The 27,183-nt window shown below is 39.5% G+C and overlaps 1 protein-coding gene across 2 annotated transcripts in view; it reads left to right on the forward strand.

The window, feature by feature from the left end:
• LOC100031907 (cytochrome P450 2J2-like) overlaps positions 1-20,027 on the forward strand; it is a 41,031-nt gene extending 21,004 nt beyond the window's left edge. For both annotated transcript variants that reach the window (XM_007480492.3, XM_056815034.1), the window contains 6 exons: positions 896-1,056; positions 2,728-2,904; positions 6,141-6,276; positions 10,939-11,126; positions 14,197-14,335; positions 18,166-20,027. In XM_007480492.3, coding sequence (XP_007480554.1) covers positions 896-1,056; positions 2,728-2,904; positions 6,141-6,276; positions 10,939-11,126; positions 14,197-14,335; positions 18,166-18,365 — 1,001 coding nt within the window. In that variant the 3' untranslated portion in view covers positions 18,366-20,027. The remainder of the gene's footprint in view (positions 1-895; positions 1,057-2,727; positions 2,905-6,140; positions 6,277-10,938; positions 11,127-14,196; positions 14,336-18,165) is intronic.
• The last annotated feature ends 7,156 nt before the right edge of the window (positions 20,028-27,183 follow it).

Raw genomic sequence — 27,183 nt, forward strand, 5'->3', positions numbered from 1 at the left:
AATTGGTCAATAAATATTAAATGCCTATTATATGCCAGGTACTGTGCTAAATTCTGGGAAACTTCAAAAAAGGAAAAAGATAGTCACTCTCCTCACAGAGGTCCCAGTCTAAGGGGGAAGACCACATGTAAACGACCACATACAAAAAATATACAGGCAGAAAGTGGAGATAATGAATAGAAGGAAGAACCTGGAACCAAGATCACCCAGACAGTAGATGTCTGAGGCAGGATTAAAACCCAGATCTTCCTAGCTTCAGTTCCAATAGCCTACATCCTACAACTTACTGCCTCCCTTCCTGATTTTCCTTTTCATATATTTTCTTTACATTCTGATATTTCCAATTGTAATATCATTCTTACCATTCACATGCATACAAGTACCCCCAAGTCCAGAAAGACATGAGTATTTTTGTATGCTATCATATATGAATGGACATACATGCACATGTGTACTCATGCATATTGCACACAGATGGACAAAACTGTGAACCTACTCATATGACATATCAGACATAAAATCCTAGATAGAGAAGTAAACCTCCTTCAGAGGTCATCTAGTCCAATGCCTTCGTTTTACTGATGAGTAAATGGAAGCAAAGAAAGATAAAGTAACTTACCCAAAGTCATACAGATAACTTATGAAAGTTGAAAGAATATATGACAAGTAAATCCTAATCTTGACTGAAACATAAAATTGGCATTCTCTTTTCTTTTTCACATCTTTTAAGCAGTCTCTGGTTATGGACAATAATAAAAAATCAGTTCTGTGTTGGATGAGGAGAATGTGGTGGTAGGGGGTATTGTTGAAGAGAAAAATGTAGAAAGTGATGCCAGGCTACTTTGACAACCATGACATGAAGGGTATCCCATCTTTTGTCTCTTTCTGTCCACAGGACAGCCCTTTGACCCCCACTTTCAGATCAACAATGCTGTTTCCAATATCATCTGTTCTGTCACTTTTGGGTATCGCTTTGAGTATCATGATTCCCAATTTCGAGAGCTTCTGAAGATCTTGGATGAAGTCATGGTGCTTCACGGAAGGTGGGAGTGTCAGGTAATAGACCATCATCCTTTCTGTGCAGGACTAGCTCTTCCTCAGTTGGGTAGTGTCCTTCTTTCACCAGAAAAGCAATACGCAAGGCTGTGAGAGATTGGCAGGAACTGAGTCTCTGAGCAGAAAAAGATACTGGTGAAGGGAAGAAGGAAGAAACAAGACTTTTATAAACAGTGACATTAAAGATTATGCCTGGCAGCCCCAGGCTTTTCCAAAGTACTGTAACTCCAAGTAGTGATTTTTAAGATGTTTGCCTAGATAATCAATCTATAAATATTTATTAAACACTGATCATATGCCAGGTACTTTATGAGGTAATGGAGATACAGTGATAAAAATGAATTAGGTTCTGACCTTGGTGGTTTACATTCTTCTGCTGATGGAGAAAACATGCACTCAAGTAAGTGCAAATACCAATAAATATAAAGGGAACCATTTTGTAGAGTAGTCATTAGAAACTATTTTTTTAAAATTAAGCTTACATGTTTGTTAAGTTTACATATAAGGTTTATAAAGAGCTTTACATATATTTTCTACAATCTTGAAGCCTTTACGCTTGCTACTCCTCATGTCTGGAATATTGTCCCTTTTCATCTCTCCATCTTGGCTATAATTTTATTTCAGCTCAAATTTTATGTTCATCTACAAAATATCCTCCCCAGGGTCTCCAGCTCTTAGTGTCTTCCATACTGAGATTACCTTTCTACTACGATGCTGATATCTTGCTTGTATGTAGTTATTTCCATGTTGTGTCTCCCATTAGAATGTGAGTTCATTATCATCACCATCATATTGAACCAGTTCCATATAGGCATTGGTACTATTTTTTTCCCTTCCTTTGTTTTACCAGAACTTAGCCCAGTTCCTGGCACATGGTAGGTATTACAATGCTAAGTGTTTAATAAATGCTTATAGACTAAATGATTTTTATTCCCTCACAACAACCTTTTGAACTGGTTGCTATTATTATCCCATTTTAGTGATAAAGAAACAGAGGTAAAAATAAGTTAATTATTTGCCTCACATGTAATAAGTGTCTCAGCTAGAATTCTAACTCAGACCTATCTGAGTTTTAATCCAGCCCTCCATTCACTCTGCCTCCAAGCTGAACAGTGTGTGAGCCTTACAAAATGAGTCACTTATTCAAGATTTCACTTGACTCCTCGGGAGTCTGACTATGGAATAAAATGATGAAGAATAGTGAATAACATTAGTCTCATTTGCCAAAGGGGAGCAAAATAGAAATTCAATAGAAGAGAATTCTGTGGGGCTGAGAGGAAAACACAAACTCAAGTACTAGTAATTTCCCCAGAAAAAATCTCTCATTTCCTTCCTTCAAAGTTGTGTGACTGAGTAAAAAGGGAGAATGACTGATGCCAGTCTTGAAAAGAATATTTAAGTGACTCAGAATATGGTTAAGTGGCTGTTGTATGAAACAAGAGATGATTGGATGCCAATCTGGTTGTTATGAGTGCAATATAATAAATGGAAAGACAGTGCTTAAGGGAAAGATGGTTAGGAGGTGGTTAGACAGGGAATTAGATTAAACCCACAACACAAAAAGGGCAAAAACTCTGGCCAGACTTAGATTAAGGGATATAAAGGGATAGGAAAGTCTAACAGGAACTGGCACTCATTCCTCCTTTCTCTCTCCCATTTTATAATTAATAGTTATTCGAAATGTTTCCTTGGATAATGAGATTCTTACCAGGACCTCACCATAAGCTCTTTAGAGAATGGAAGAAACTACAGTCTTTTGTAACCCAAATAATCAAACAACACAAAGAAGATCAGAACTCAGAGGAGGCCCAGGACTACATTGATGCTTACCTGAAGGAGCTGTCCAAGGTAATGAGGACAGTATAGAATGTGTCTCTTGTATACTTAAAAAGAAAAAAAGGGGGATGAGGTGGAGTGGGAAAAATAGGTTGATATGTTCAGAATTTTACATTTGCTTCATAACTTCAGCATCTTTCCTCAATGGCAATCCTGAGATGTCCCGAGAATTCATAATATTAATTTTACATGTTATATGATGGATGAATGTGTGTGTGTGCATGTGTGTGTGTAGTGGATGGAGGGGTTGTGTGGTGTTGTGTGTATGTGGTGCTTATGGTGGAGAGCTCACAGTTTTTATTTAGAATTAAAAGGGATCATAGAACTCACTGAGTTCAACCCTTTGCCTTTTTAATTAGAGAAACTAAGGCAAAGAGTTTTAATCAAATTGCCTCTGTCACATAGCTAATAGACATCTGAGGTAGGATTTTAACCCAACTTTCTGTCCCCAAGTGAACGCCACTCAGAATGGGATTAAGTCCTGGCCCTGATATTTCATCTCTATAAATTCATCTCCCTTTACCTTATTTTTCTCATCTATGAGTTGAAGATATACTCTGTGCCCTCTAATCCATAGAAATATTATGTGTATATTCTTGATAAACATTACAACACCATAAAAATAAATTAAATGGTCAGTCATAAATATTCAGTCAAACTATAAACACCTCAGAGAATTTGTGTTGAGATGGGACCAGTATCATTTGCTAAAATTTGGGGGTCAATTTCCACATTACCCTCATATTGGACACTTAATTAAAATGTTACCATTGTCAGAAAGCTGAATGTTATCCCAAGCATCAATATATCCACTTGGAAATATTCAATAGACGACCCAAGAATTGTGTACAATTCTGGGAGCCACCTTTGAGGAAGGATATTCAAAAGCCTGAAAACATTGAGAGGAAGGTGGCCAGCATGTAAGGGGCCCTATAATTCATTCTCCAAGAGGTTCTGTTGATGCAACAGGGCATTTTTATCCTGGACAAGAGAAGAGTTCATGAAACATGGTAGCTATCTACACATGGTTCAAGATCTGTCATGATGAGGAACGACTATATGGCTCTGCTTGTTCGCAAAAAGCAGAATAAGGTGGAACAGTGTTATGAAGCAAAGTTTAGCTGGAAATACAGGGGAAATTTTCTGTGTGAGTTGAATAAGCTGGCTCAGAGAGTTGTGGGTTAAAGACAAGTGAGCAAATGCTGGCATATTTTAGGTTTCCACTTCAGGTATCAGTTGAACCTTGGATTAGAGGTGTCAAATATGCAGTCAATGTATTTATTGCATGTGTATATCATTTCTAAAGGGGCAACTAGTCAGCACAGTGGATAAAGTCCTGGGCCTGGAGTCAGGAAAAATCATCTTCCTGAGTTCAAATCTAGCCTCAGACACTTATTAATTCTAGGAACTTGGACAGGTCACTACAGTCTGTTTGCTTCTGTTTCCTCAACGTCTAATGAGCTAGAAAAGAAAATGGAAACCACTCCAGCATCTTTGCCAATAAAACCCAAAATCAGATCACAAAGGACTGAACTGAATACTGAAAAATAACTGAAAACCTCAAAAATTAACAATCCATTGTGTGCCTTAAAGTACTATATAAGCAAGTTAAATGATCAAGCTCAGATTTTCAATCAAAATAGAACTACCCTTGGGAATCTGTACAATACTTAAATAAGTGGGCAATGTTGAGGGTGCAATACTCCTGAATACTGCAGAATCACATTAATATATAATTCAAAAAAACTTGACAAAATAATTAAAAATATTCTAAAACATAGATAGTGTAAATTTGTTGTTGTCTAAAGAAATATGGAGCACACAGGGATCCTTATATATGATTTAGTGGTTCCCATTTCTAATTAAATTTGACACATTGTGATTCACTTGCAACTTCAAGATTTTGTAATTAGGTTCTCTATCATTCAAGAATGCTAGACCTACCTATATTTGACTTCCACATCCTTCATTCATTAGAGTCATCTTTTCCTGGGAACAAACCATTTCTCTCTTTCAGTATCTTCTTTGGGTACAATATTATTGGCACTCCATAACATACAGGATCATGGGGAAAGTAGCTAACAATTATAAAGCATTTAAATACTGTTCATTTTCTCATTATTTAAGGAAGAATTTGATAAGTAGCAGTAGCTACTACTTATATGCCTATGCCTTAAAGGCTTACAAAATAAGATACTGCTTGTTTTTGTTTCTTGGGATTGTTGTTCATGTTTCCTTCTAAGCAATGTCATGAAATAGCTAGCACAGATAACATTTCCATTTTAGAAATGAGGAAACAGAAATTGAAAGAGATTGAGGGATTTTCCCAACAATCGTGGAGCATGGATATATGAACCCAGCTCTTTTGACTGTGTTCCATTTCATGAGCATGAAACAGGGGAGGAATGAACTTGGAACTAAGGTAAGCCAGTAGATGGTACATGAATAGAGCATTGGACTTGCAGTGAGGAAGACCTGGTTTCAAATATATCCTCAGACACTAACTGCATGACTCAGGGCAAGTCATTAAATCTCTGTGTGTCTCAGCTTCCTCAACTTTTAAATAGGGAAAAATAATAGAAACCTATATCACAGATTTGATTTGAGGATCAAATGAGAAAATATTTATGAATTGATTTGATAATTACAATGGTTTGATTGATTTGTCACAGTTCCTCAGACAGAGAAGATGCTACATAAAGGCTAGTTATTATATTCTCCATTGTGCAAGCAGCTTTAATCCTGCCAGAAGAAGAAATATCAGCAACTACTTATAGTCATGTAGATAGGTCTTTAGTGGAGGGATACTAAAAAATAATGGGAGTAATAATGAGAGGGAAAAGAAAGAAAATGGCAAGGAAGTGGAGGAGAAGGAAAAGGAAATGGAGAAAAGTGGGAAGGATAAACAAGGAGGAAAGGAGTATGAGAAGAGAAAAAGGAGGAGAAAGAAAAGAAAAAGAAGCAGGAAGATGGGGACTTTGAAATTTAGTTTTATCACCAGTAAAATGAGGATATTATCTATTTCTATGAGTTTTGTTAGAGAAATACTCAGTAAACCTCTTAGCTCAATGGAAAAAGGAGCTTTCATTCTTATGAACACTTACTGTAATCTTGGGGGTTAAAGGGAAGTCCAGGGTCTGTCCCTTCAACCTTCCCAATGGCCATTTAGGGTGTAGCTACTCATGTTTCAAGAGAGACAGAATTATTTTTTTTAATTAACCAACTGAAGCTTGTCTTTCTAATTCAAGGGTGATGTCAGCTCTAGTTTTAGTGAAGGCAATTTAGCTTCGTGCACCCTGGATATCTTCTTTGCTGGAACAGAAACAACTTCAACCACTCTGCGGTGGGCTCTGCTGTATATGGCCCTTTATCCAGAAATTCAAGGTATGGTGATGGCCCCAGGCCATAAAGAAGTCATGTACCCTTTTAGGATTCTGCCAAGGGGAAAAAAAGATCTATTCATGAGGAGCTATAAGGTTTGCAAAGTCATTTACATACATACTTTTAGGTATTGTAGATGGAGCCCTGAGCTTGGACTCAGGATGGTCGATGTTTGCACTGAGTGGGCTCTTAATACATAAGTGCTTATTAAAGTGAAAGGCATGGAGCAAAGTCCCAGCAGTTGAGACATATATCCTGAAGCCAAGCCTGGTTACATGCCAAACTGCTCATTCCAGGATGGCACACAAATCTAAGGTCATAGCAATTCAACATGAAGAATGACATAAAATGAACTCCAACCTCTTACAGTCAGCTTCTGCTTCTACAATGGCCATGACAGAATGAGAGGGAATGGGAAGAAGGTACTAAGAATCACATGACCAATTAGCATTAACTTAGTGGTAAGCACTCTAAATGTGAGATCTGGACATAACTCACAAATGTGCCATTTCATGAATTCTGAAATTTTCTTCTCTGATCATAATCTATTGATATTCTACCTCCCCCTCTGCCTTCATTGACTGCCAATCTTTTGACCCCTCAGTTCCCTCCAAGGTTATCACCCCTACATTAATCACACCTTCTTTCTTTCCCCATTTTGATCAAGGCTTGGTGAAATAGTTCAATTCAACACTTCATCCACTGTGGTATTACCTATCTTGCCCTGGGAATACTTGGTCTTGTATCACTCCCACAATCACTGGTCTGCAGATATTGAGGCCATCCTCTATGAACTCCCTCTTCTCCCCTCCTCATCTCACACCACCCAAATGCTTTATGCTACTATTACCTGCATCCTCCCATCTCCCATGAAGAGGTGTCAATTTTCCTGGCCAAGGTCAACTGCTCAATATGCCCAAGTGATCCCATTCCATCCCTTTTTACTTAGCCCATTATCATTTCTATCTTTCCTACTGGATCATTTATATGCAATCATCCCCATTAGCTGTCTGCTTCCTTAATGCTTAAAAACATGTCCATGTCTTCCCATTTTAAATAAATCCCTTACTTGACCCATCCCCAGTACTGACCCATATCATAGTGCTCCTCCTTTTTGTGACTAACTACTTGAGAAAGCCATCTACAAAATGCCTCCACTCCCTTTCATCTCTCTCCTCCATATTCTCTACTGTCTGGTTTCCAGTCTCTTCATTTAAGTGAAACCACTCTTTCCAAAGTAACTCAAGTTCTCTTAATTGCCGAACATACTGACTTTTTCAGTCTTCATCCTTTTTTACCTCTCTTTTACACTGTAAATCATTCTTTCTTCCTTGGCACTCTCTTTTCTCTAGGTTTTCATGATGCTGCTCCCTCTGAGTTCCTTTCCTACATACCTTATCACTCTGTCTCCTTTGCTGGATCTTAGACTGTGTCACAACTACATCCTGGTCACATTAAGAGTTATTCAAAGGGGATACCTAGAAGGTTCAGTTCATTGAAAGTCAGATCTAGAGATGGAAGGTTCCAGGTTCAAATTTGACTGCAGATACTTCCTAGTTGTGTAACCTTGGACATGTCAACTAACCTCCATTGTCTAGTCTTTAATACTTTTCTGCCTTGGAATCAAAACACAATATTGATTTCTAAAACAGAAGATAAATATTAAAAGTAATATTTGACAGGATTCTGTTCCAAACCCTCTTCTGCTTTTCCTCTAAAAAATTTACTTTTTGAACTCACCAGCTTCCATGAATTCAAGTTTCATTTCTATGCTGATAATAATCAAATCTATTTGCCCAAACCTACTATCTCTGCTGAACTCCAGTCTAATCTCCAATAACTATATTGGACACCTCAAATGAGACATCCTGTACATGTTGTTGAATTCAATATGTCTAAAGCAGATTTCATCATCTTTCATACTAAAACTTCCTCTATTTCCTAGTACTGTACAGGGCAATACCATTCTCCCAGTTCTTTAGATTTGCAACCTGAGAATCATCCTCAACTTGTTATCTCACCCTTACCCCTACATTTAACTGATTGCCAAAGACTATTGGTTATACCTTTTAGATACACTTTGAATTCATCCTCTTCTCTCCTCTGACACTGTCTCTGCTATGCTGTGCCTTCATTCCCTGAACTATTGCCAGTTTCCATTCAATTGCCATTGAGTGATTTGCTCAGTCAATAAAGTCTAGACACATATGTACATGCATTCATTTATTAAATTCCAGTGTCTTCTTATCACCTCCAGGATCAAATGTAAAATATTCTATTTGCTTTAATAACCAGCCCCCCTTCTAACTCACAAGTCTCCTTACACTTTATTCCCTGACACATACTCTTTGAGTCAGTGTCCCTGGCCTCCTGGCTGTCAAGTGAAAAAGATCCCCCCTCTCTCTCAGATCTTTCTCTAATTACCCTATGTAAATCTTGAAATTTCTGAGACTTGTGAATGTTAAAAATTTCCACATTGAGGAATCCTCCATTGGAACAAATTCCCTACTGGGAAACATTCCCATTTTGATGTGAGAACTCGCCAGGAGCAGAAATGAGAGGACCTCTAATCCACCTGTACTTAAGACTGCTTTAGGGGAGAAAACTCCTTGCTATGGGAGGACCTCTACTCCACCCGTACTTAAGACTGCTTTAGGGGAGAAAACTCCTTGCTAAACAATGAAAGTACTTGGACCCATGCTTATAATAAGGCAAGGAGTTCTTTGAGCCATGCCTATTTTTTAGAATTGATACAATGAGATGCTAGGTACCTAAAAGGGTCGGGCAAGTTTTCTATTAATGAGATTAGTTGACTCAGCTGTGTTTTCACTGGTTCAGATTTACTGAGGAGATTAGTCGACTTAGCAGGAATTCAGATGGGCAGTCCTTTGGAAAACATCTACAGTGATTGGTAGATGTAAGGACTTAGGGGAGGTGACATAGGAGAAAAACCCTTATATAAGAAAAAGCAGAATCTCTTGAGAAAAAAAATCCTTTAGGAGGATCTCTGATGAGGATCGCTTGGGAAGAATCTCTTGAGAGAGGCTCTGGAGAAGGGAAGCTCTTGGAGGACAATCTCTAAGGAGGTCTCGCTGGAGCTCCTCTGAGGGGACTCTGTCCCTCTGGAGGCTCTGGAGAGAGGCCCTTTGGAACAGTCTCTGGCTGGAAGGCTCTTTAAGGAGGACTCTGGGTGGAACTCTCTCTGGTGAAGTCATTTGAGATGGAGCTGGCCTGGTGTCACTAGAATCCTTGCTTAGACAGACCTTGTGGTGAGTGATAAAAGACTGACTGACTGATCTCTCTCTCTTAAGACTCAGGTCTAGGCCATGTTGGCTTAAGGCCCTTCATACTTATTTCCTTTTTCCCTCTTTCTCTCTTTTCTTTAATTCCACATTTGTATTAATTAAAATCTCTATAAAACCCAATTGACTTGGGTATTTGAATAATTGAGAATATTTCCCTGGAGACCACCTTATATTTGATTTAAAAACCAAGACACTGTAGTGAAACATATTTTCTGTGGTCAAATTTACTTACCCTCTCTTATATCTATCACAATTTATATCTTCCACCATTTTAACTCACTACAGTTTACAACCTCAACCATTTTAACTGCTACAGTTTATGGCAGACAACAATTTTAAATCTTACACCTATGCCTGGAATACTATCCCTCTTTATCTCTGACTTCTAGCTTTCATGGTTTCCTTCCCTTCAGCAAAAAGCCTTTCTCAATGCCCCTTAATAGTCCCTTTCCTTTGCTGATTATTTCCAATTTATCCTGCATTTGTACTGTTTGCTTACATGCTGTCTTCCTCAAAAAACTGTAAACTTCTTGAGGTGAGTCTATTTTTTGCCTTTCTCTAGCTCCTCAGTGTTTAGTACAGTGCCTGATATATAATAAGTGTTTGGTAAATGTTTGATGATGTAACTTGAAATACTTCATTTCTGTTTCTACAGTTCATCCCAAATTCTTTGACAGGGATACACTCACATAGAGTCAAATTACCTTTGTTCTAAAATTACCATCATGTTCTTAAGTACTGTCCTCTCCATCTGATGGATTGGCTTGGAAATTAATGATGATGGAACCATTAATTTAAAGCTAGAATTTGCCTTAGAGAAAATCTATCGATCTTGATTATTTTAAAGAGGCCCCCACAGGTTCGATGGTGTTCTCAAGGTCTTCTATATAGTAGTAATAGAGTCAACATTCAAACTTAGACCTTTTTTCTGTTCCTCCAGCATATTTTCCATGGTAACATTTTTCCTGGACACATTCTCATCTACACAAACGTCCTTATTTGCTATTGATCAGCAACTTCTCCACTTTTCCATGCTATTGAGCTTGGCATGTTTGGTAAAATATCAAGCCAAACCCTAGTCAATCCAATCATTAGTGTGGCTGAGGTTCTCCCACATGATCAGAGAAAACAGGAGAAAGAGAGCCCTGAGTTCAAACCCACTCTCAGGTATTTCCTAGATGGATGACTGAGCAAGTTACTTAACTTCTTTATGCCTCTTCCATAAAATAGAGATAATAATTGTACCACTTTCCTGGAATTGTTCTGAGGATCAAATGAGATAATATTGTAAAATATTTTGTAAACCTACATATGCTCACTACTCTTATTTGAGTGTCAAAAATCTCTCTCTGTCTTCCAGGCAAAATACAAGCTGAGATTGACAGGGTGATTGGCCAGTCCCGGCAGCCCACCATGGCTGATAAAGAAAATATGCCCTACACTAATGCGGCCATCCATGAAGTCCAGAGAATGGGCAATATCATTCCTATTAATGTGCCCAGGGTGGCCACAGTTGATACCACAGTTGCAGGATATCATGTGCCAAAGGTAATTTTTTTTTTCCTTTTTCTCTCATGAACTTAAAGTGATTCTATGGCTTCCACCTGCCTTGAAGGATTGAGGTTAGGAGTAGGTAAAATGAAAAGCATCAACTGTAGAACAAGAGTTCTCAGCTTGAGGTCCATGAACCTGGTGTGTGTGCATGTGTGTGTGTGTGTGTATTATTTCTATGTAATTGACTTGCTTTGTAACTTTATCTATTTTACTTCTCAAATTTAAAAACATTACTCTGAGGAGTTCCTAAGATTCACCAGGCTGACTGCCAATTAATTCCTTGGCAGACAAAGGTAAGGTCTTTGGATTGAAATCTTAAAGTAGTTGATTCTCCCATACAGAAAAGAGCCCTGGATTTGGTGTCAGGGGTCTGAGTTTAAAGATTTATGTCTATTTTCATCCCTATTTGTAACATCTTGAAAGTGACCCCCCTCTTTGGACCCAGTTTACTCTTCTGGAAAAAAGATACTATATAAATATAAACTATTATTACAAATAATGATACCATGGAAAATTGGGAAGAGAAAGTATCCTGAAACATAGAATCCTAGAAACGTTTGTCAGAGCTGAGAACTGCTTTGGAACAGGGAATATCAGAGCTGGCAGAAACATTCAGGATCATCTCAGCAGAAACAGCAAAGCTGAGGAGGATGAAATATTTCAGAGTCCCAAGTCCCATGAGTAATATCTGTCATAGCCAGTGTATGACTTCCCCTCTTCTACCTCAAAAGCCTGCCTTGCATGCCTGGGCATCTTTGCCATCTATGAAGATCAGAGTGGGGCAGTAGCCTTCCTTGCTCTTGATCCCACAATCACATGAGCATAATAGGTCTAGTGTGGGTTTTCCCCAGGTTGTTCTGACCAAAAGAAACACTATCAACCTAGATGGCAACAATTTCTCAGTCAGTGTGGATAAGGAGACTCAGTCGGACACTGACCACAGAATCCTGAATGAGTTATCTGCATTTCCTTTGCCCCAGATGGCACCAAGGAACCAAATGGCTGGGGAATGTGGCCAATATCCTATCCTGGGCCAGACTTTAACCCACTCTATAAGTTTTAATCTTGAGGCTCTGGAGACTAAATGAAATCATGTTAATGAATAATTATACCTCCCAGGTTCATAAAACTTTAATATCTCTGGAAGCATTTTCCTTCTAGCAATCTCACAATTCAATTCCATAAACAATTATTAAATACCTATGTGGGTTAGGTGTTAAGATCTGCTGAGGTTTAAATTGTGGGCTTCGGTCCTAAGATTCATTTCTTTACATCTACTGAGCTGATAACTCTGAAAGACACTGTGATGAATAGAGAGAGCTACATAGGTAATAGGCATAGGAGTAGGTAACATTTATAAAGAGCTTTGTAAATATTATCTCAGTTGGTCTTCACAACAAGCCTGGGGGTGAGGTGTTGTGATCATCTCTAATTTACAGATGAAGAAATTCAGGCAAGAAGGGAAGTGACTTACTTAGGGTCACACTGCCAGTTAGAATCTGATATAATAGTTAAAGACGAGCCTGGGGCGGGAGAGATCATGATAGCATGATGTAATTAATAACAGCTTTACAGAAGAGGAAGGGAGTCTGTAGGGTTTTGAATGGTGGGTGGATAGGATTTGGAGAGTCCTGAGAGAGAGAAAGAAGTGAACATTTAGGACACAGGAATGGATTGGGATGAAGTGTTAAGAAAGACTTAGTTTAAATATGGAGGCAGAGAGACAAATTAGAATAGTGGGAAGAGTATTGAACTTGGAATCCAGAAGATCAGGATTTGGATCCTGAGGTGGGTGACCTTGGCTAAGTCTCACAACCTCTTTGTGTGTGTAAAATGATAGGGGCAGGGTCTAGGACCCTCCCAGATCTAACATCATGATCCTATACCTACTGGAGAGCAGAGGTTCCTCCCATGACATAGTTTGAAGATGGTGTTTGTTCAAGGATTTCCATGCCCAGAGGTAGGGCTACCACATCATTTAGACACACCTACCTACTCATACAAGCAGGTTTCAAGAAAACCTGGGCCCACCTACTTTTGTGTCCTATCTTTACCTGTCCCACAGAGCTCCTCCCATGACGGCTGCTCTATCTAAACTCACCTAGATGCGTTTTTATATTGTTAGGTAGAAGGAAGCTGGAAGTTCCAACCCAACAAGGCCTAATGGATAAAATGCTGGAATGGGAGTTAAGGGAAGCTCATTCAATTCCAATGTCAGATGCTTTCTTATTGTGTAACCTTGAGCAACTCACTTCCTCTGTGAGGCTCAGTTTCCTTATCTGTAAAATATGCATAACAATAGGAATGTTCCTGAAGCAGTTCACTCATTCAGAAGCTAATTCATAAGCATGCACTAAGGAGAATGTGGTCTCAAATCCGGCAGAGTCTACTTGGAAGACAAATCACTCAGTGCTGATGGGCATCCAACTTGCCCCAAGATGACAGTTTGGATATAACTCCCCACATGCCCTGGGTGACCTTGAATCTACCTTTCTGGGTCTCAGTTTAGTCATCTAGAAAATGAGAGAGCTAGAACAGATGATTTCTACAGTCTCGTTCAGCTCAAAATCCATAGCTATCTAAGACATGGTTCTTGACTTGGGGTCCATAAACTTGATTTTCAATTATTTTTACATTATGATGCATTTATTTTGAAACTATTGGTTTCCTTTGTAATCCTGTGTTTTTGATTTGATTAATTTAAAAACATATTTCTGAGAAGGGGTCCATATTCTTCCTAGGGAGTCTCTGATCCTACACACATTGAGAGTTCCTGCTCCAAAAGGTCTTGAGTTCTACAATATTTGACCATTTATGGTTGCAGGAGGCTCTTTTCCCTTCCCTGATCCTCAATTCTTTAGCCTTTAAAAGGACAGAGTGGCCAGGTCCCTTCTACCCCAAAGTTCCCTGGACTCAGTTCTGTCCTCTAATTTCCAGGGTTCCTTATTGGTGACCAATCTAACCTTAACCCTAACCCTCATTCTCTAGTCTAGAAAATTAGAGGGTGCCCAGGGCATTTCTACCTCAATGTTTCTTGGACTCAGTTCCTTCTCCTTATTTCCAGGGGACTGTGCTGATGACCAATCTGACTGCCTTGCACAGGGACCCCAAGGAGTGGGCTACCCCTGAAACCTTCAACCCAGAACATTTTCTGGAGAATGGTCAATTTAAGAAAAGAGAGTCCTTTCTGCCTTTCTCAGCAGGTAAGTCACACTCATGGGGAAGACAGCCCTCGGCCAGGGGACACTGGTCTTTTAGAGATTTTTTTTTAAACCCTTACCTTCCATCTTGGAGTCAATACTGTGTATTGGCTCCAAGGCAGAAGAGTGGTAAGGGTTAGGCAAAGGGGGTTAAGTGACTTGCCCAGGGTCACACAGCTGGGAAATGTCTGAGGCCAGATTTGAACCTAGGGCCTCCTGTCTCTAGGCCTGACTCTCAATCTACTGAGCTACCCAGCTGCCCCCTCTTTTAAAGATTTTAATACTTTGCAAATCCCCCTCCCTAAGTCCCACAATCATATGAAAGCACCTGAATTAATATTATCCATTGTTTGGGAAAATGCATCACAACAAAATGAAAGTTTTAGAAATCTTCTTAAAAGCATGCAAGAAAGACAATATTTCTTGGGAGCTTCAGGGCAACTCTGTGAGGTCAGTACTACCAAGTTAGGTCTATACCATTCATTCATTATGGAGGGAGAGATGGTCACTAGTCAAGTATAATATTTGGAGAAGTCCTTCCTGCATTGGACCTGGTGACTCCCAAAGCATCAAGTCTTACTCATTTCTATCACTTATAAAGTTATATTTATAAAAGTTACATGTGTATATGTATGGTTGTATATATACATGTGTACACACACACACACACACACATACAGAGTACTTTAGAGATTCCAAAGTAATCTCATTCCTATGGGTGTTACTTCCCATCATTTCTCTCCTGGACCATTGCCCCAGTCTTTTAAATGATCTCCCTGTCTCAACTCATTCCCCACAACCAATCCATCCTCCACCCAGCTGCCTAAAAGTTACCCAGAGTGTAAGTCTGACTAGTTCTCCTCTGCCCTCTCCCTGCTCAGTGAGTTCCAATGGCTCCTTATCACCTCTAAGACAAAATATAAACTCCTCCTCGATCGAATGCTCTCCATCACCCGACCTCATCCTGCCTTTCCCCTCTACCATCTCATCCTCTTGGTGTAGGTGCTTTACTGCACATATAATGTTATGTCTTTACTCCATGCCTTGTTCCTGACTATTCCCCAGGCCTGGGACACCCTCCATCCTGACTTGTACCTCTCCAGATCTCTGGCTTCCTTCCAGATTTTGGTCAAATGTCAACTTGTATAGGAGGCTCTCGCTGGTCCCTCTGGTAATGAGGATCTTCCCTTCTCCTTTCTCTATTATCTTGTATAGACCTATTTGTGAACTGTTATTATCTCTCTCCTTAGACTGTAAGCTCCCTGAGGGCAGGAATCATTTTTGCTTTCCCCTACCCCCCTTTTATCTCTAACACTAAGTTGAGCACTCAGTGCTGGCATACAGTAGGTGCTTAAGAAGTATGTAGGCATCTAGTTGGCAGCAGAGTGAACAAAGAATGCTACTGGTGTTGGGGAGACTTGAGTTCAAATATGCATTCAGACATTTACTAGCAGGCCTAGTCTTTAACTACTGTTTCCTTCAGTTTCCTTATTTATAAAAAAGAGATAATAATAGCATCTACCACATAGGGTTGTTTTGAGAATTAAATCAGATAATATTTTAAAGGACCTTACCAACTTTAAAGGGTTTCATAAAGTGTTAGGTATAATTATTATGATGGGCTTGTTGAATTAATGAATAAATGCTTTACCTAACTTTAGTAAAGTTTGAAAGAAAGCTAGAATACTTTGTAAATCTGAAGTCACCAGAAATATAACATCCGTTATTATTCTGGAAGATCTACCCGTCTATTACTTAAAAGGGGGAGAATGATGGGGCATATAATCAAGCCACTTAATTTCCTGAAACTCAAATTCTAAATCTATAAAAGGAAGGAGTTTCAGTAGATGCTTCCTGAGGTCCCTTGAGCCCTGAGTCTTTGCTCTTCTTCTCTCCCTGGCTTCAGGGGCTACCCCTCCATCCTTTTGAATTTGAGTCTCTACCAGATCATTTCTTCCAAATACAAAAAGGAAGGCAGAGGGAGGGGAGGTGATTTGCCTGACATTTTTTAAAGAAACAATGATAGACTCAGGAATGGATTCTCAGCGGTAATGGGAAGTGGCAGGACTGTTATTTAACCCAACCTTCTTTTTAATACCAAACATCTAATATGACAAGATTTTGTTATGTTACTGAGGGGGTTGACACACAGGCTTAGCCTCATAGCTGGATTGGCACATTTTCCCTCTTGAGGTCTGTCCAGAGGCCTCTCTGAGGACCAGGGTTGCCCACCAAGGTGTGGCATCACAGTCAGATAAATGAGATGAGACACACTGTGCATTCAGCCCACGTACACAGGCATCACACACAGTGCTCTGCCATAGTATCATGGTATGTTTATTATATAGATTTTTGGTACACACACAATCAATTCTCTACATATGTGACATTCTCCAGTTTGATTGGATATTATCAAATCACCTAAACAACACTCTCGGGACGTTACTACAACAAAGAATTCTGTGATCATTTACTAGGTTTCTACAACCGTCTGTGATAGATATGATTAATGTAAATAAAGCCATTTGCCGGTTAGCACCCATTGACCTGCAGAAAGGATCATTGTGCTTTTAGTCAGCTTTCACTATCCATCATAATTGCTTGGGAGATGAACAAAAAACACATTCATATCTAGCTGTGAGGACTTCAGGCAGACAGATTTGGGGGTTTTTCTCAGTTTACAAGTTCTGTTTTTCTTGTGTTACTTTAATATGCCTAGCGATGCAGCTTGGCTTCTGTTCCAACAAATTCATTCAAGTGTGGTAACTATAGGACAAGATGCATTATAGTACTCACCCTTTCAGCTGGTGTTTATTGTAGGACCTTTGTGCTTGAGAAAGGAGGGGTCATGGGCAGTAATCTTTGGGCTTTTATTCTGTAATTGCAGTCTTTTGGGGTTAATAACCTAGGGGGCTTTAAGTAGGGTATATATTTATTGATCCTATAAGTATTTGGTCTCATGTTATTTCTCCTGTATGGGGGAGAGAATAATAATCATAACAAGTCCACGAGTGGAGAAAATTTGGGGAAAGAAGTCACAAAGGGGGATCATCAGGGGGCCCTCATTTGGGGGTCTGTTTTGCTGGGATGTGATGGCCTCCAGAATTTCCCATCAGAAATCATGTGAGCTTCCTCAGAGAAGTTCCCTGGAGAAGGAGAGAGCACCCTTTGTGCTTTTAAAGAAGGGGACCCAGGGTGTAATTAGCATCTATATATCATCCCAGATGATTACACAACTAAAGGGGTCTGTCCAGATTCTGCCTCCTTCTTCCAAAGCCTCCTCCTTCATTCAAGTCAAGCTGATTCTGAGATAACAGGCGTGCTGCCATCACAATCTTTCCTTGGCAAGACTTTCCAGATACAAAGTTCTGATGAGGCAAGTCAGCACCTTCTCTGCTTCTTCAAGATCTTAGACAATTGTTTCAAGCATTGAGAAATTGTCACTTGCCCAACATCACACCATTACTTAGTGTCAGAGGCAGGAAGTCTACTTCCAGACACATTATTTCAACTGTTCTAAGTGTCTAAGAGGGATGGTAGCAACATGGTATGGTAGATATAGTACCTCATATAGAGAGGAGAAGACTTGGGTTCAAATTCCACCTCTGAATTTTAATAGGTTGTGTCTATGGACAAGTGACTTAATACCAATGATTTCCTCTTTAATCAAAAGAGGGAATTGGGACAGATGACCTTAAAGTTTCACCTCAATTTTGGATTTGGACTCAGGTGATCTGATTCCTCAATCTGGGCTCTTGAGACTCCTTACCTTGAAATACTGTCTGTGCCAAGCTTTCATAGATTCATTGTTTTCTGATCTCTTTGCCTTTCAGGGAAGAGGGTCTGCCTGGGAGAACAGCTGGCTCGGGCTGAGCTCTTCATTTTCTTCACTTGCCTGCTTCAGAGATTCACATTCCAGGCTCCCCCAGACACCCAGCTGAGTCTGGACTTCCGAACTGGTGTGACCATCTCTCCTGTCCCCTACAAAATCTGTGCTCTTCCTCGGGAGACACAACCCAAGCTTGACCTATAGGGGAGCCTGTCCAGGGGATGGGGAAGGATGTGGAACTAGCCTTATCTTCCATGGTCATCTATCCAGCCTTTTGGAACTTGGATGGGGGAAAGAAGAGAAGTTAAGAAGGGAAGAAGAAGGGAAACAATGGGAGGATAGCTATGGCCAAAATTGAACCTTCCTCCTCAGAAAAAAGAGAGGTAATAACACCACCCAAGGAAAGCAGAATCTTTATTGCATTGGGAGGTTAAGGACCTGGTGAAAATCTTAGCTCTGCAACTTACTAGATGAGTGACCTTGGATCACTTAAATCTCTCTCTAATTCCATTTCCTCAAGTATAAAATGAGGAAGAGATTATCTAAAATCCCTTTATGTTCTATATCTAAAACCTTGTGATGATATGAATAAGAGAGAACCAATGCTTTTCCGCCCCTAATCAAGCATTGGGGCCAGAGGATATTTTTGTTTGCTTGGTTGGTTACACATCTCCTGATCTTGTAATTCATGTAATAAAAGTGACTTTAGGGGGCAGCTGGGTAGCTCAGTGAATTGAGAGCCAGGCCTAGAGATGGGAGGTCCTGGGTTCAAATGTGACTTCAGCCACTTCCTAGCTATATGACCCTGGGCAAGTCACTTGACCCCCATTGCCTAGCCCTTACCACTCTTCTGCCTTGGAGCCAATACACAGTATTGACTCCAAGATGGAAGGTAAGGGTTTAAAAAAAAGTGACTTTAGGAGAGGTTTCAGAGAGTTTATGTGAGTTTTAGGAGCTGTGTATATGTTGATGGGGAAGATCTTTAGAGATTGTCAACATTCTGTGGATTGGGAATGTTTTTATTATGTCTTTGGATCTCCATCATCTAGTCAAGAGCCTTGCCTAGAGAAGGACCCCAAGTAATCCTTGCTCATTCGTTTATTGCTAAATCATGCAAAAGTTTTTCCAAACATGTTCATGTTCACTATTTCCTCTGATTTTCACAGTGTGAAATATTAATCAATCAGCCAATGTGCTAGTTCCTCTTTCCTATGAAAAACCTTGTTATAGAAAATTAATCAGAATTATTCCACTATCAATTATAGTCACCCGGGGATAGAAACACTCTCCCCTTGAGTATGGAACCAGAAAAACAATAACTGATAGCATAACCGATGCTTGGTGTATGGTTTTTAGGGGGGAAAAGGGGAACTGTTATATGTAGTAAGAATTTAGGCTCATCCAAGAGTCTATGTATATAACCAGATTAAGAATTTAGTTCCAGATGAATATATGTAAGTATATGGATTGTTAGAGTAATTTAAAGTGTATGTTATTGATCATATTGATCATAAGTAAGTTATTGTGGAATCATGGGTGTGCCAATCCATTCAACAATGTACTCTAAGCAAGCTAGTTCATATAGAAAGTTGCAGAAAATGGAAGATTGCCAAAATTTCATGGAGGTCTCTGGGCCTGCCAACTTTAAAAGGCCCTGGGAAGGGGGGGTCCAGAAGAACCTAGCAGGTGGAGAAATTGTCTCCATGGAGATCTTTGGGGTGGGTGGGTTGGGAGGTTTTGGAGAAAGGAAGGAAAGTATAATAATAACACATGTGTTTTGCAAGACAGACTCTGGGGTTCTGAACTGGGAGGAAATACAAGCCCTATAATTTCTTTGTCACAATAAAATCAGATTTTTGCCCTAAAGGGTTTCCCAGCATCTTATTTTTACAAGCATCACCAATCTGTTATTTCTTGTTAGAGATGCATACACAAGATAGTTTTCCATGACAATAGAAACCCTTGAAATACTCCAGCCAGTTAGAAAACATCAATACCCAGGTTAAGCCAAGATCATGTTGTTCAAATTATGTATGTTCCCCTTGTAAATATTCCTCATTTATATCTATAAAAGAGATCTGTAAGCTCCTAATAAGGTCCTTATTTTAACTGATGCAGTCTTGGACCCATTTTATTGGTAAACTGCTAATAAACTGATCCTGGTCAGAACACGTTTACCTCATATTCTCTTATTCACAAATTTCAATTGTGACAACAGCTACTCTATAAGGTAAATTGAGGCAGATCCATTTTACAGATGGGGAAACAGAAAAGCATTTACTAAATCAATATTTAAAATGTAAAATTATAAAAGTAATAATTTTCCTAGGAAAAGAGATGGTAGAACCAACAATCCCAATCTAAACTGATTTTATATTTCTTTGAATACTGTAACAATTGTGATATTCAAGAGACCGGTTTGGGGGTAAATATATCTATTAATTACACTAGAACATATCCAATACATTGGTAGATCTTTGATACTCTTGATGATCAAAAACCAGGAAATTCCCTTGCATAGGTCCATAATAAATACTTTGGAAACTCATGATTCAGTCTCTCCCTTGGACATCCCAAGACATCGTTGATAATGAGGAGGTTGAAAATCAAACACTCAACCATCCCACACTTCAATAGGTAAAGTTAGAAAGGGCAGGTGATATACCTAACAATAAAAGTACTACCAATTAGCCATGTTTTATTGGGGTGGGGGGCAAGTCTTTGGAGTTCCTAAAGACAAAGGTAATGTAAAAGTCAAAGGATTGAATGAAGCCTCCATATGGTCAATAATTTTTTAAAATATTCTATTTCTCCTTAGCTAATCCCTTTTCCATATGGCAACCCTTCAAAGAAGACAACTTCTTACCCAACTCTTTCCCCCAAAACACACACAAACCTCCTATATGCTAAGTATGATCAAGTCCATCAAAAGATTTTTTCCTATAGCATGATTTCAAAGGTTGATTTTTTCTGGAGGTTGAGTGGTGTAGTAGAAATACTTTGTTTAGAGTAAGAGGCTCTCAGTTCAAATATTTGCTCTGATACTATTTTGTGACCCTGGACCAGTCACTCCTTTTGTTGAACCTTAGCTCTTCATCTATAAAATGAAGTACTTAGACTAGATAACTATAAATATCCCTTTCAGCTCTAAAGCTATAAACCTATTAACTTTCCTTAATTCCTATACAAATTATCAGTGCCCTTTCCAAAATTGTGGTCCCCAGAGTTGAACAGAATACCATAGAGGAAATCTGACTGGGACAGAAGACACAGCACAGCAGTGATCCAGACTCTGGTCCCCATGCTTCTCTTAATATAACCAAGGGTTGGTTCAACTTTCTAGACTGTCATAGCAAAAGACTAGCTAATATTGACCATGTAGTCCACTTAATCTCCATCTCTTTTTCCTCAAGTCAACTTCTCTTTCTGGTATTTGTGTTATTGAGATTTTTGCCCCAATGCAAGACTTTACATTTACAGTCATGCTTAGTTTTCATTGATATCAGTTATCATTAGTTGTCTAGAACAAATTAATCAGATTTACATTGATTCATATGGAAATAATTGTCTCGGTTTTCATTGGTTTCCGATTTTGCTGATTGTTTTCAGATGGATTATTGATGGAAACTGAGGTATCACTGTGTTTGAACTACATTTCATTCCTATATATGTATGTGTGTGTATGGAGTAAGACAAAACCAGAGAGACAGAGACAGAGAGAAAGGAAAGAAACAAAGAAAGAAAAAAACAAAAAAGAAATGGAGGAAAGAAGAAAGGGAGGAAGAACAAGAGAGAAATATATGTTTAAGTACCACAAGACCCTCCCTAAGCCAACAGCAGATAACTCTGATATCCTTTCTTTGAATTTCTAAGCACCAGTTCAAGCCAGCAATGAGACACTAAGTACTAGGCCAGTAGAGTCTACAGTATATCTGCAACTTCTTGTAAATAGCAGGCCCTAGGAGAGATTGAATAAGCATTGGGAGGCAAATTCCAGAGCTCTAAGACTACAGGGTGTCATAAGATCTTAGAAGAACTAAAGCTTGAAAACATTCAGAACCAAATCTGAGGGTAAAGGAAACCTGAAATTTAAGAGAATTTAAAAACTGAAGAAAAAGGATGGGAAAATGAGCAAAAACAAAACAAAACCCCTAATCAGAGAAAATTGTTGTGGAGACTAGGAAGGGCAAAGCACAAACTCAGAAGGAGACAATGAGATCAAAGCAACTACATGCAAAACTTCAAAGAAAGAAATTTATCTCAGACTATGAAAGAGCTCAAAAAGGATGTCAAAAATTAAATAGAGAAGAACAGGAAAACAACTAATAGCCAAATTGGAAATCCTGAAAATCAAGGGAGAATAAAACCCAAACTAAGAAAAATATTGATCTAATAAACAAGACTAAGAATTGCTTTTAAGGGGGAAACATGAATAAAATGGAGCATTGATTAACTTTATAAAAGAAAAGAAAGGAGAAAATGAAATTACCAGTATCAAAAATGAAAAGGGTGAATCCACCATCAAAGAAAAGACAGTTCTCCTGGTTCTAGGCCTGGTTCTCTGTCCACTGAGCCACCTAGCTGTCCCAGTATAATGAATTCATAGGATCATAAATTTAGAGCTAAAAGGAAACCTCAAAAGCCATAGTGCAAGTAGCTCATTCTTTGGATGAAGAAAATGAGCCCCAGAGAAATTAAGGAATTTAAGCCTCAGGTCACACATGAGTAAGGAAGCTGGGATTCAAACCATCATTCTCCAGCTCTATTTCAAGCTTTCTGTCCATTCACCACTCTGTCTAGTTCTTCTCTTGGAATCAAGTCCTATTTATCCACATAGAAGTCCATCATTCACTAAAGTTGTCCCTGCCCTTCCATGTGAAAGCAGCATAGGATTATGGACAGAATGTTGGATTTGGATTATTGGGTCCATTCTTTCACACTTGAATACTCTTATCATTAACCACTGGTATAAACCTTTGGAAGCTCATTTAACTTCTGAGCCTCAGTTTCTTCATCTATAATAATGAGAAGTCTTCCAGCCTTAAGTGTATAATCCTATGTTTAACCAACATGTATCAAAGAGTTTGAAGGGGCTCCCTTATCTCACATCCCCCTGGTCTTTCATGATATCTGACATTTCTAACCAGTATTTCTTATAGGACTTCTGAAGGAATTTTCTAAATGAAGGCACATTGCTTTCTGGGAAGGTCACTCATTTATTACCTAATTCATAAGTACACACTAGGATGGTTGTGGTCCTACATGGAACAGAAGCCAATTTGAAGACAAATTAACAAGTGCCGATGAGCATCAAACTCCCCCCAAAGTGATAATTTGGACTCAATTCCCACTTCTAACACTCCCTAGATGAAATTAACTCCCCTCTCAGAGTCTCAGTTTATTCATGGAGAAAATGAGTTTTGAGATTTGAAAAAATGAAAGTCTTCTAGAATATATAACCTCTCTCTACAATCTCATCCAGTTGTAAATTTATAGTTGCCCAAGGCATGGATTCTTGACATGGGATCCATGAATTTGATTTTTCATTTTGTTTTGCTTTGTTTAGATTGTGATGATTGAATTTAGATATGATTGGTTTCCTTTGTGATTCTGTATGTTTTCTTTGATTCATTTAAAAACATATTTCTGAGAAAAGGTGCATACGCCTTCTTAGGGGTCTATGATCCCACACACACTGAGAATTCCTGCTCCACAAGGTCTTGAGTTCTATAACATTTGACCATTTAAAAACTGTACATTCACTGCAAGTTCTTTTGACCTCCCTTATTCTCTAGTCTGTAAAATGAGAGAGTGGCAAGGTCCCTTCTACTCTTTAGACTCAGTTCTATCTTCTTGTTTCCAGGAGACCTTACTGCTGACTAATCTGACTTTCTTGCACAGGGACCCCAAGGAGTGGGCTACCCCAAAAACCTTCAACCCAGAACAGTTTTGAGAGGACAGTCAATTTAAGAAAAGAGAGACCTTTCTGCCTTTCTCAGCAGGTGAGCCACACTCATGAGGAAGGGAACCCTAGGTCATGAGGCACTAATCTTTTTAAGATTAAAATATGTTTCAGATCTTACCTTCTAAATCCCACAATCACTCGATAATGCCTATATTGATTTATTCATTGATCTGGAAAAAGCATCACAACAAAATTAAACCTTAAGTTATGCTATTTAAAGTCAAGAAAGACAGTATCCCTTCTGAGCTTCGTATACACCCTGTGAGGTAAGTACTAACAATTTGGTCTACACCATTCATCTATTCTGGAAGGGAGATAGTATTTGGAGTTCTTCCTGCATGGGTTGGACCAGATGACTCCCGAAGCATCAAATCCTGTTCATTTCCATCACTTATAAACTTAGATTTATAAAAGCTGCATATATGTGCCTGAGTGTATATATAAGTATACACACACACACATATATGTATGTATATATTTTTATATCTTCATGTGTATATACCCACTCACAAACACATGCACCAAATTAAATGGTTTCCAATTGTTGGTATTGAGGTTACTGCTGTAAATATTTCCATAAAAATCCAAGATTTAAAAATTTTTGAGAAAAATTTCTCGGGAAAGAAGCTCGCTAATTCTTTAAATCCAGAAAACGAACTATTTGGAGAAAGATGCCTGCATAAACCTACACTGCATCAATAAGATTCAGAATGAACTTTCAGGTGCAATTGATTGAACTGAAGGGGGCTAAACACATTTATTTTGATTGTATACTCTTATGCCAAAGGGGACTGACTTCCCCCTAATTGGTTTTTTGTCAATGTGTCTAGCAAACATTGGTTTTGCTTTCTCTCTTCCATTTCCCTCTTATCTATAACTATTGTAGTTTCCCTTTAGAATGTTCAATGTCATATGCACCAATAGAAGATTTTTAGGGGTACAACATGATTATGTCAAATGATCCATTGAGGAGACTAGTCTTCCAAAGGATCACAGGGGAAATTGTGAGGATGGAATTAACTCTCTCCTTGACAACTTTTAGATTTAATCACCAGAAGAGTATACACTGCACTTATCCTTAAGTATGGGGAGGTCTGTGACCCATGTGTGCTATAGTAGGTGACAAATCAAAACCCATTGACTGCCCCCTGGGCAGTCCTAAACAAAGCTACAGATACAATTGGTCTATGTAAAATGGAAGGCACAGGAAATGACAAAAGGATGGTTTTTAAAAGTGGGAGAAATTTCCTGTGACCAGTTGTTTCACCTTCAAACTTGATCTTGAAGGAGCTCTGGCTTGGGACTTTGGACTGCTCTTGAATTTTCCCTTTGAACTACCATACGGGTGAGTGAAAAGGCTGACTCCCTTTCCTGGCTTTTCTGGAGGTACTAGCTTCCAGAGAGGCCCCTCTTCTGGAAGGAGGTCTTATGACTAGAACCCTTGTTTAATTTACCTCTGGGACCCCTTTCCTGGGGCCTCTGAAGCCCTGCCTGGTTTGGACAGGGCCAGAGTAATTATCTACTCTCTCTCTTATTTCCTTACTTTCATTCTTTCTCCTTTTGTAAATAAACTACCATAAAAAGTCATCCTGACTTGAGTCATATAATTTTGGCAAACATATTTTTATACATTTAGTACAATCTTTAATTTTTAACAATTATACTTCTCATGATCTCTCACCCACACCATTGTTCTAGCCTTCTAAGTGGTGTGCCTGATTCCACTCACTCCCCACACCAATCCAACCTCCACCCAATTCCCTAAATGAATTTCTCACATTACAGGTCTGACCATTTTACTCCCTGCCCTCATGCTGCTCAGTGAGGTTATGATGGTTCCCTATCACCTATAGGACAAAATACAAACTCCACTGAGATTGAATGCTCTCAGTTATCCAGTCTCATCCTGCCTTTCCATTCCACCATTCCGTTCTCCTTTTCTAGGTGCTTTCCTATACATACAATGCTTTTGTCTTCTGACTTGATGTCATGTTCCTGGGTATTCCCCAAACCTGTGATGCCGTTCCTCCTCACTGGCTCCTCTTGAAATTTCTGGTTTCCTCCCAGATGCAGATCAAATGACTCCTTTTATAGGAAGCCCTTCCAGGTCCCTTGTGAACTTTAGATTACTCCACCCTACTTAGTCTAACAAAATCAGGAATGTCTACACCCATACTTAAGGATTAAGTATTTTAGAGGATGGCCTATGACAGACATGTGCTAGCAAATGACAAATCAGAAACAACTGACAGATCCCTGGGCTGTCCTAAGTCACGCCCAAGATATTATTGGTACATGTGAGACGCAGGAAAGTGATGTAAAACCGTGTATATATTTCGCATCACTTCCTCCCTCTGTCCTCTTGGATGGCAGAGAGGTGGCTGGCAGCAGCGTGCTTGGCGTCTTGGCTGCAGCTATTGTCCGGTTTGGTGGTGTTTTCCTTGATACTCTACTGGGAGAAACTGAGTAGCTAGTTCAGGTTCAGGTTGGAAGCAACTGGTTCCAATTAAACTGTAATTTTATTTGAATGTAATTTTCTGAATAAAGCTGGAATTGTTTTCTCCCAGTCGAGTTCATGAAACCCCACTTAGCCCTCACGGGTCCCCCGGCTCCTTCTACCTTAGTTCTCAAGCCTGTTTTCAGAGGCAGCTTGTCCTGGGGAGCAGAAGGCTGCCTTGAAGTCAGCTGAGCTGGGCTCCAACCAGGCTCTGAAACCTACACAGAGTTGGGTGCCCTTGTCAAGTTCCTGATCTGTCTAGACTTTTTCCTCTTCTCTTCTAAAGCAGAGGCTGACTCTCCGGGGTCCTTCCTGCCCCAAAGCTGTGGCTCTGTGATATGGGACCTACTAGAGGGTCCGTTCATGTGTGGGTGCCTCCCCTGGTCACTCCTGCCAAGTAATCTCTCCACTTCCCAGGAGACAAGCCCCGGCTTCCTTTCCTGGGGAGGCGTGTTTTTACTCTCTGGAGGCACATCCTGGCTGAGGGCGGCGGGGTGGGGCACGGAAGAGAGGCTCGCACTTCCTGGAGCTCTCACTGGCTGGCTCACAAAACCCCGCCC

Source organism: Monodelphis domestica, chromosome 2, assembly GCF_027887165.1.
Source record: "Monodelphis domestica isolate mMonDom1 chromosome 2, mMonDom1.pri, whole genome shotgun sequence".
Taxonomy (NCBI): Eukaryota; Metazoa; Chordata; class Mammalia; order Didelphimorphia; family Didelphidae; genus Monodelphis; species Monodelphis domestica.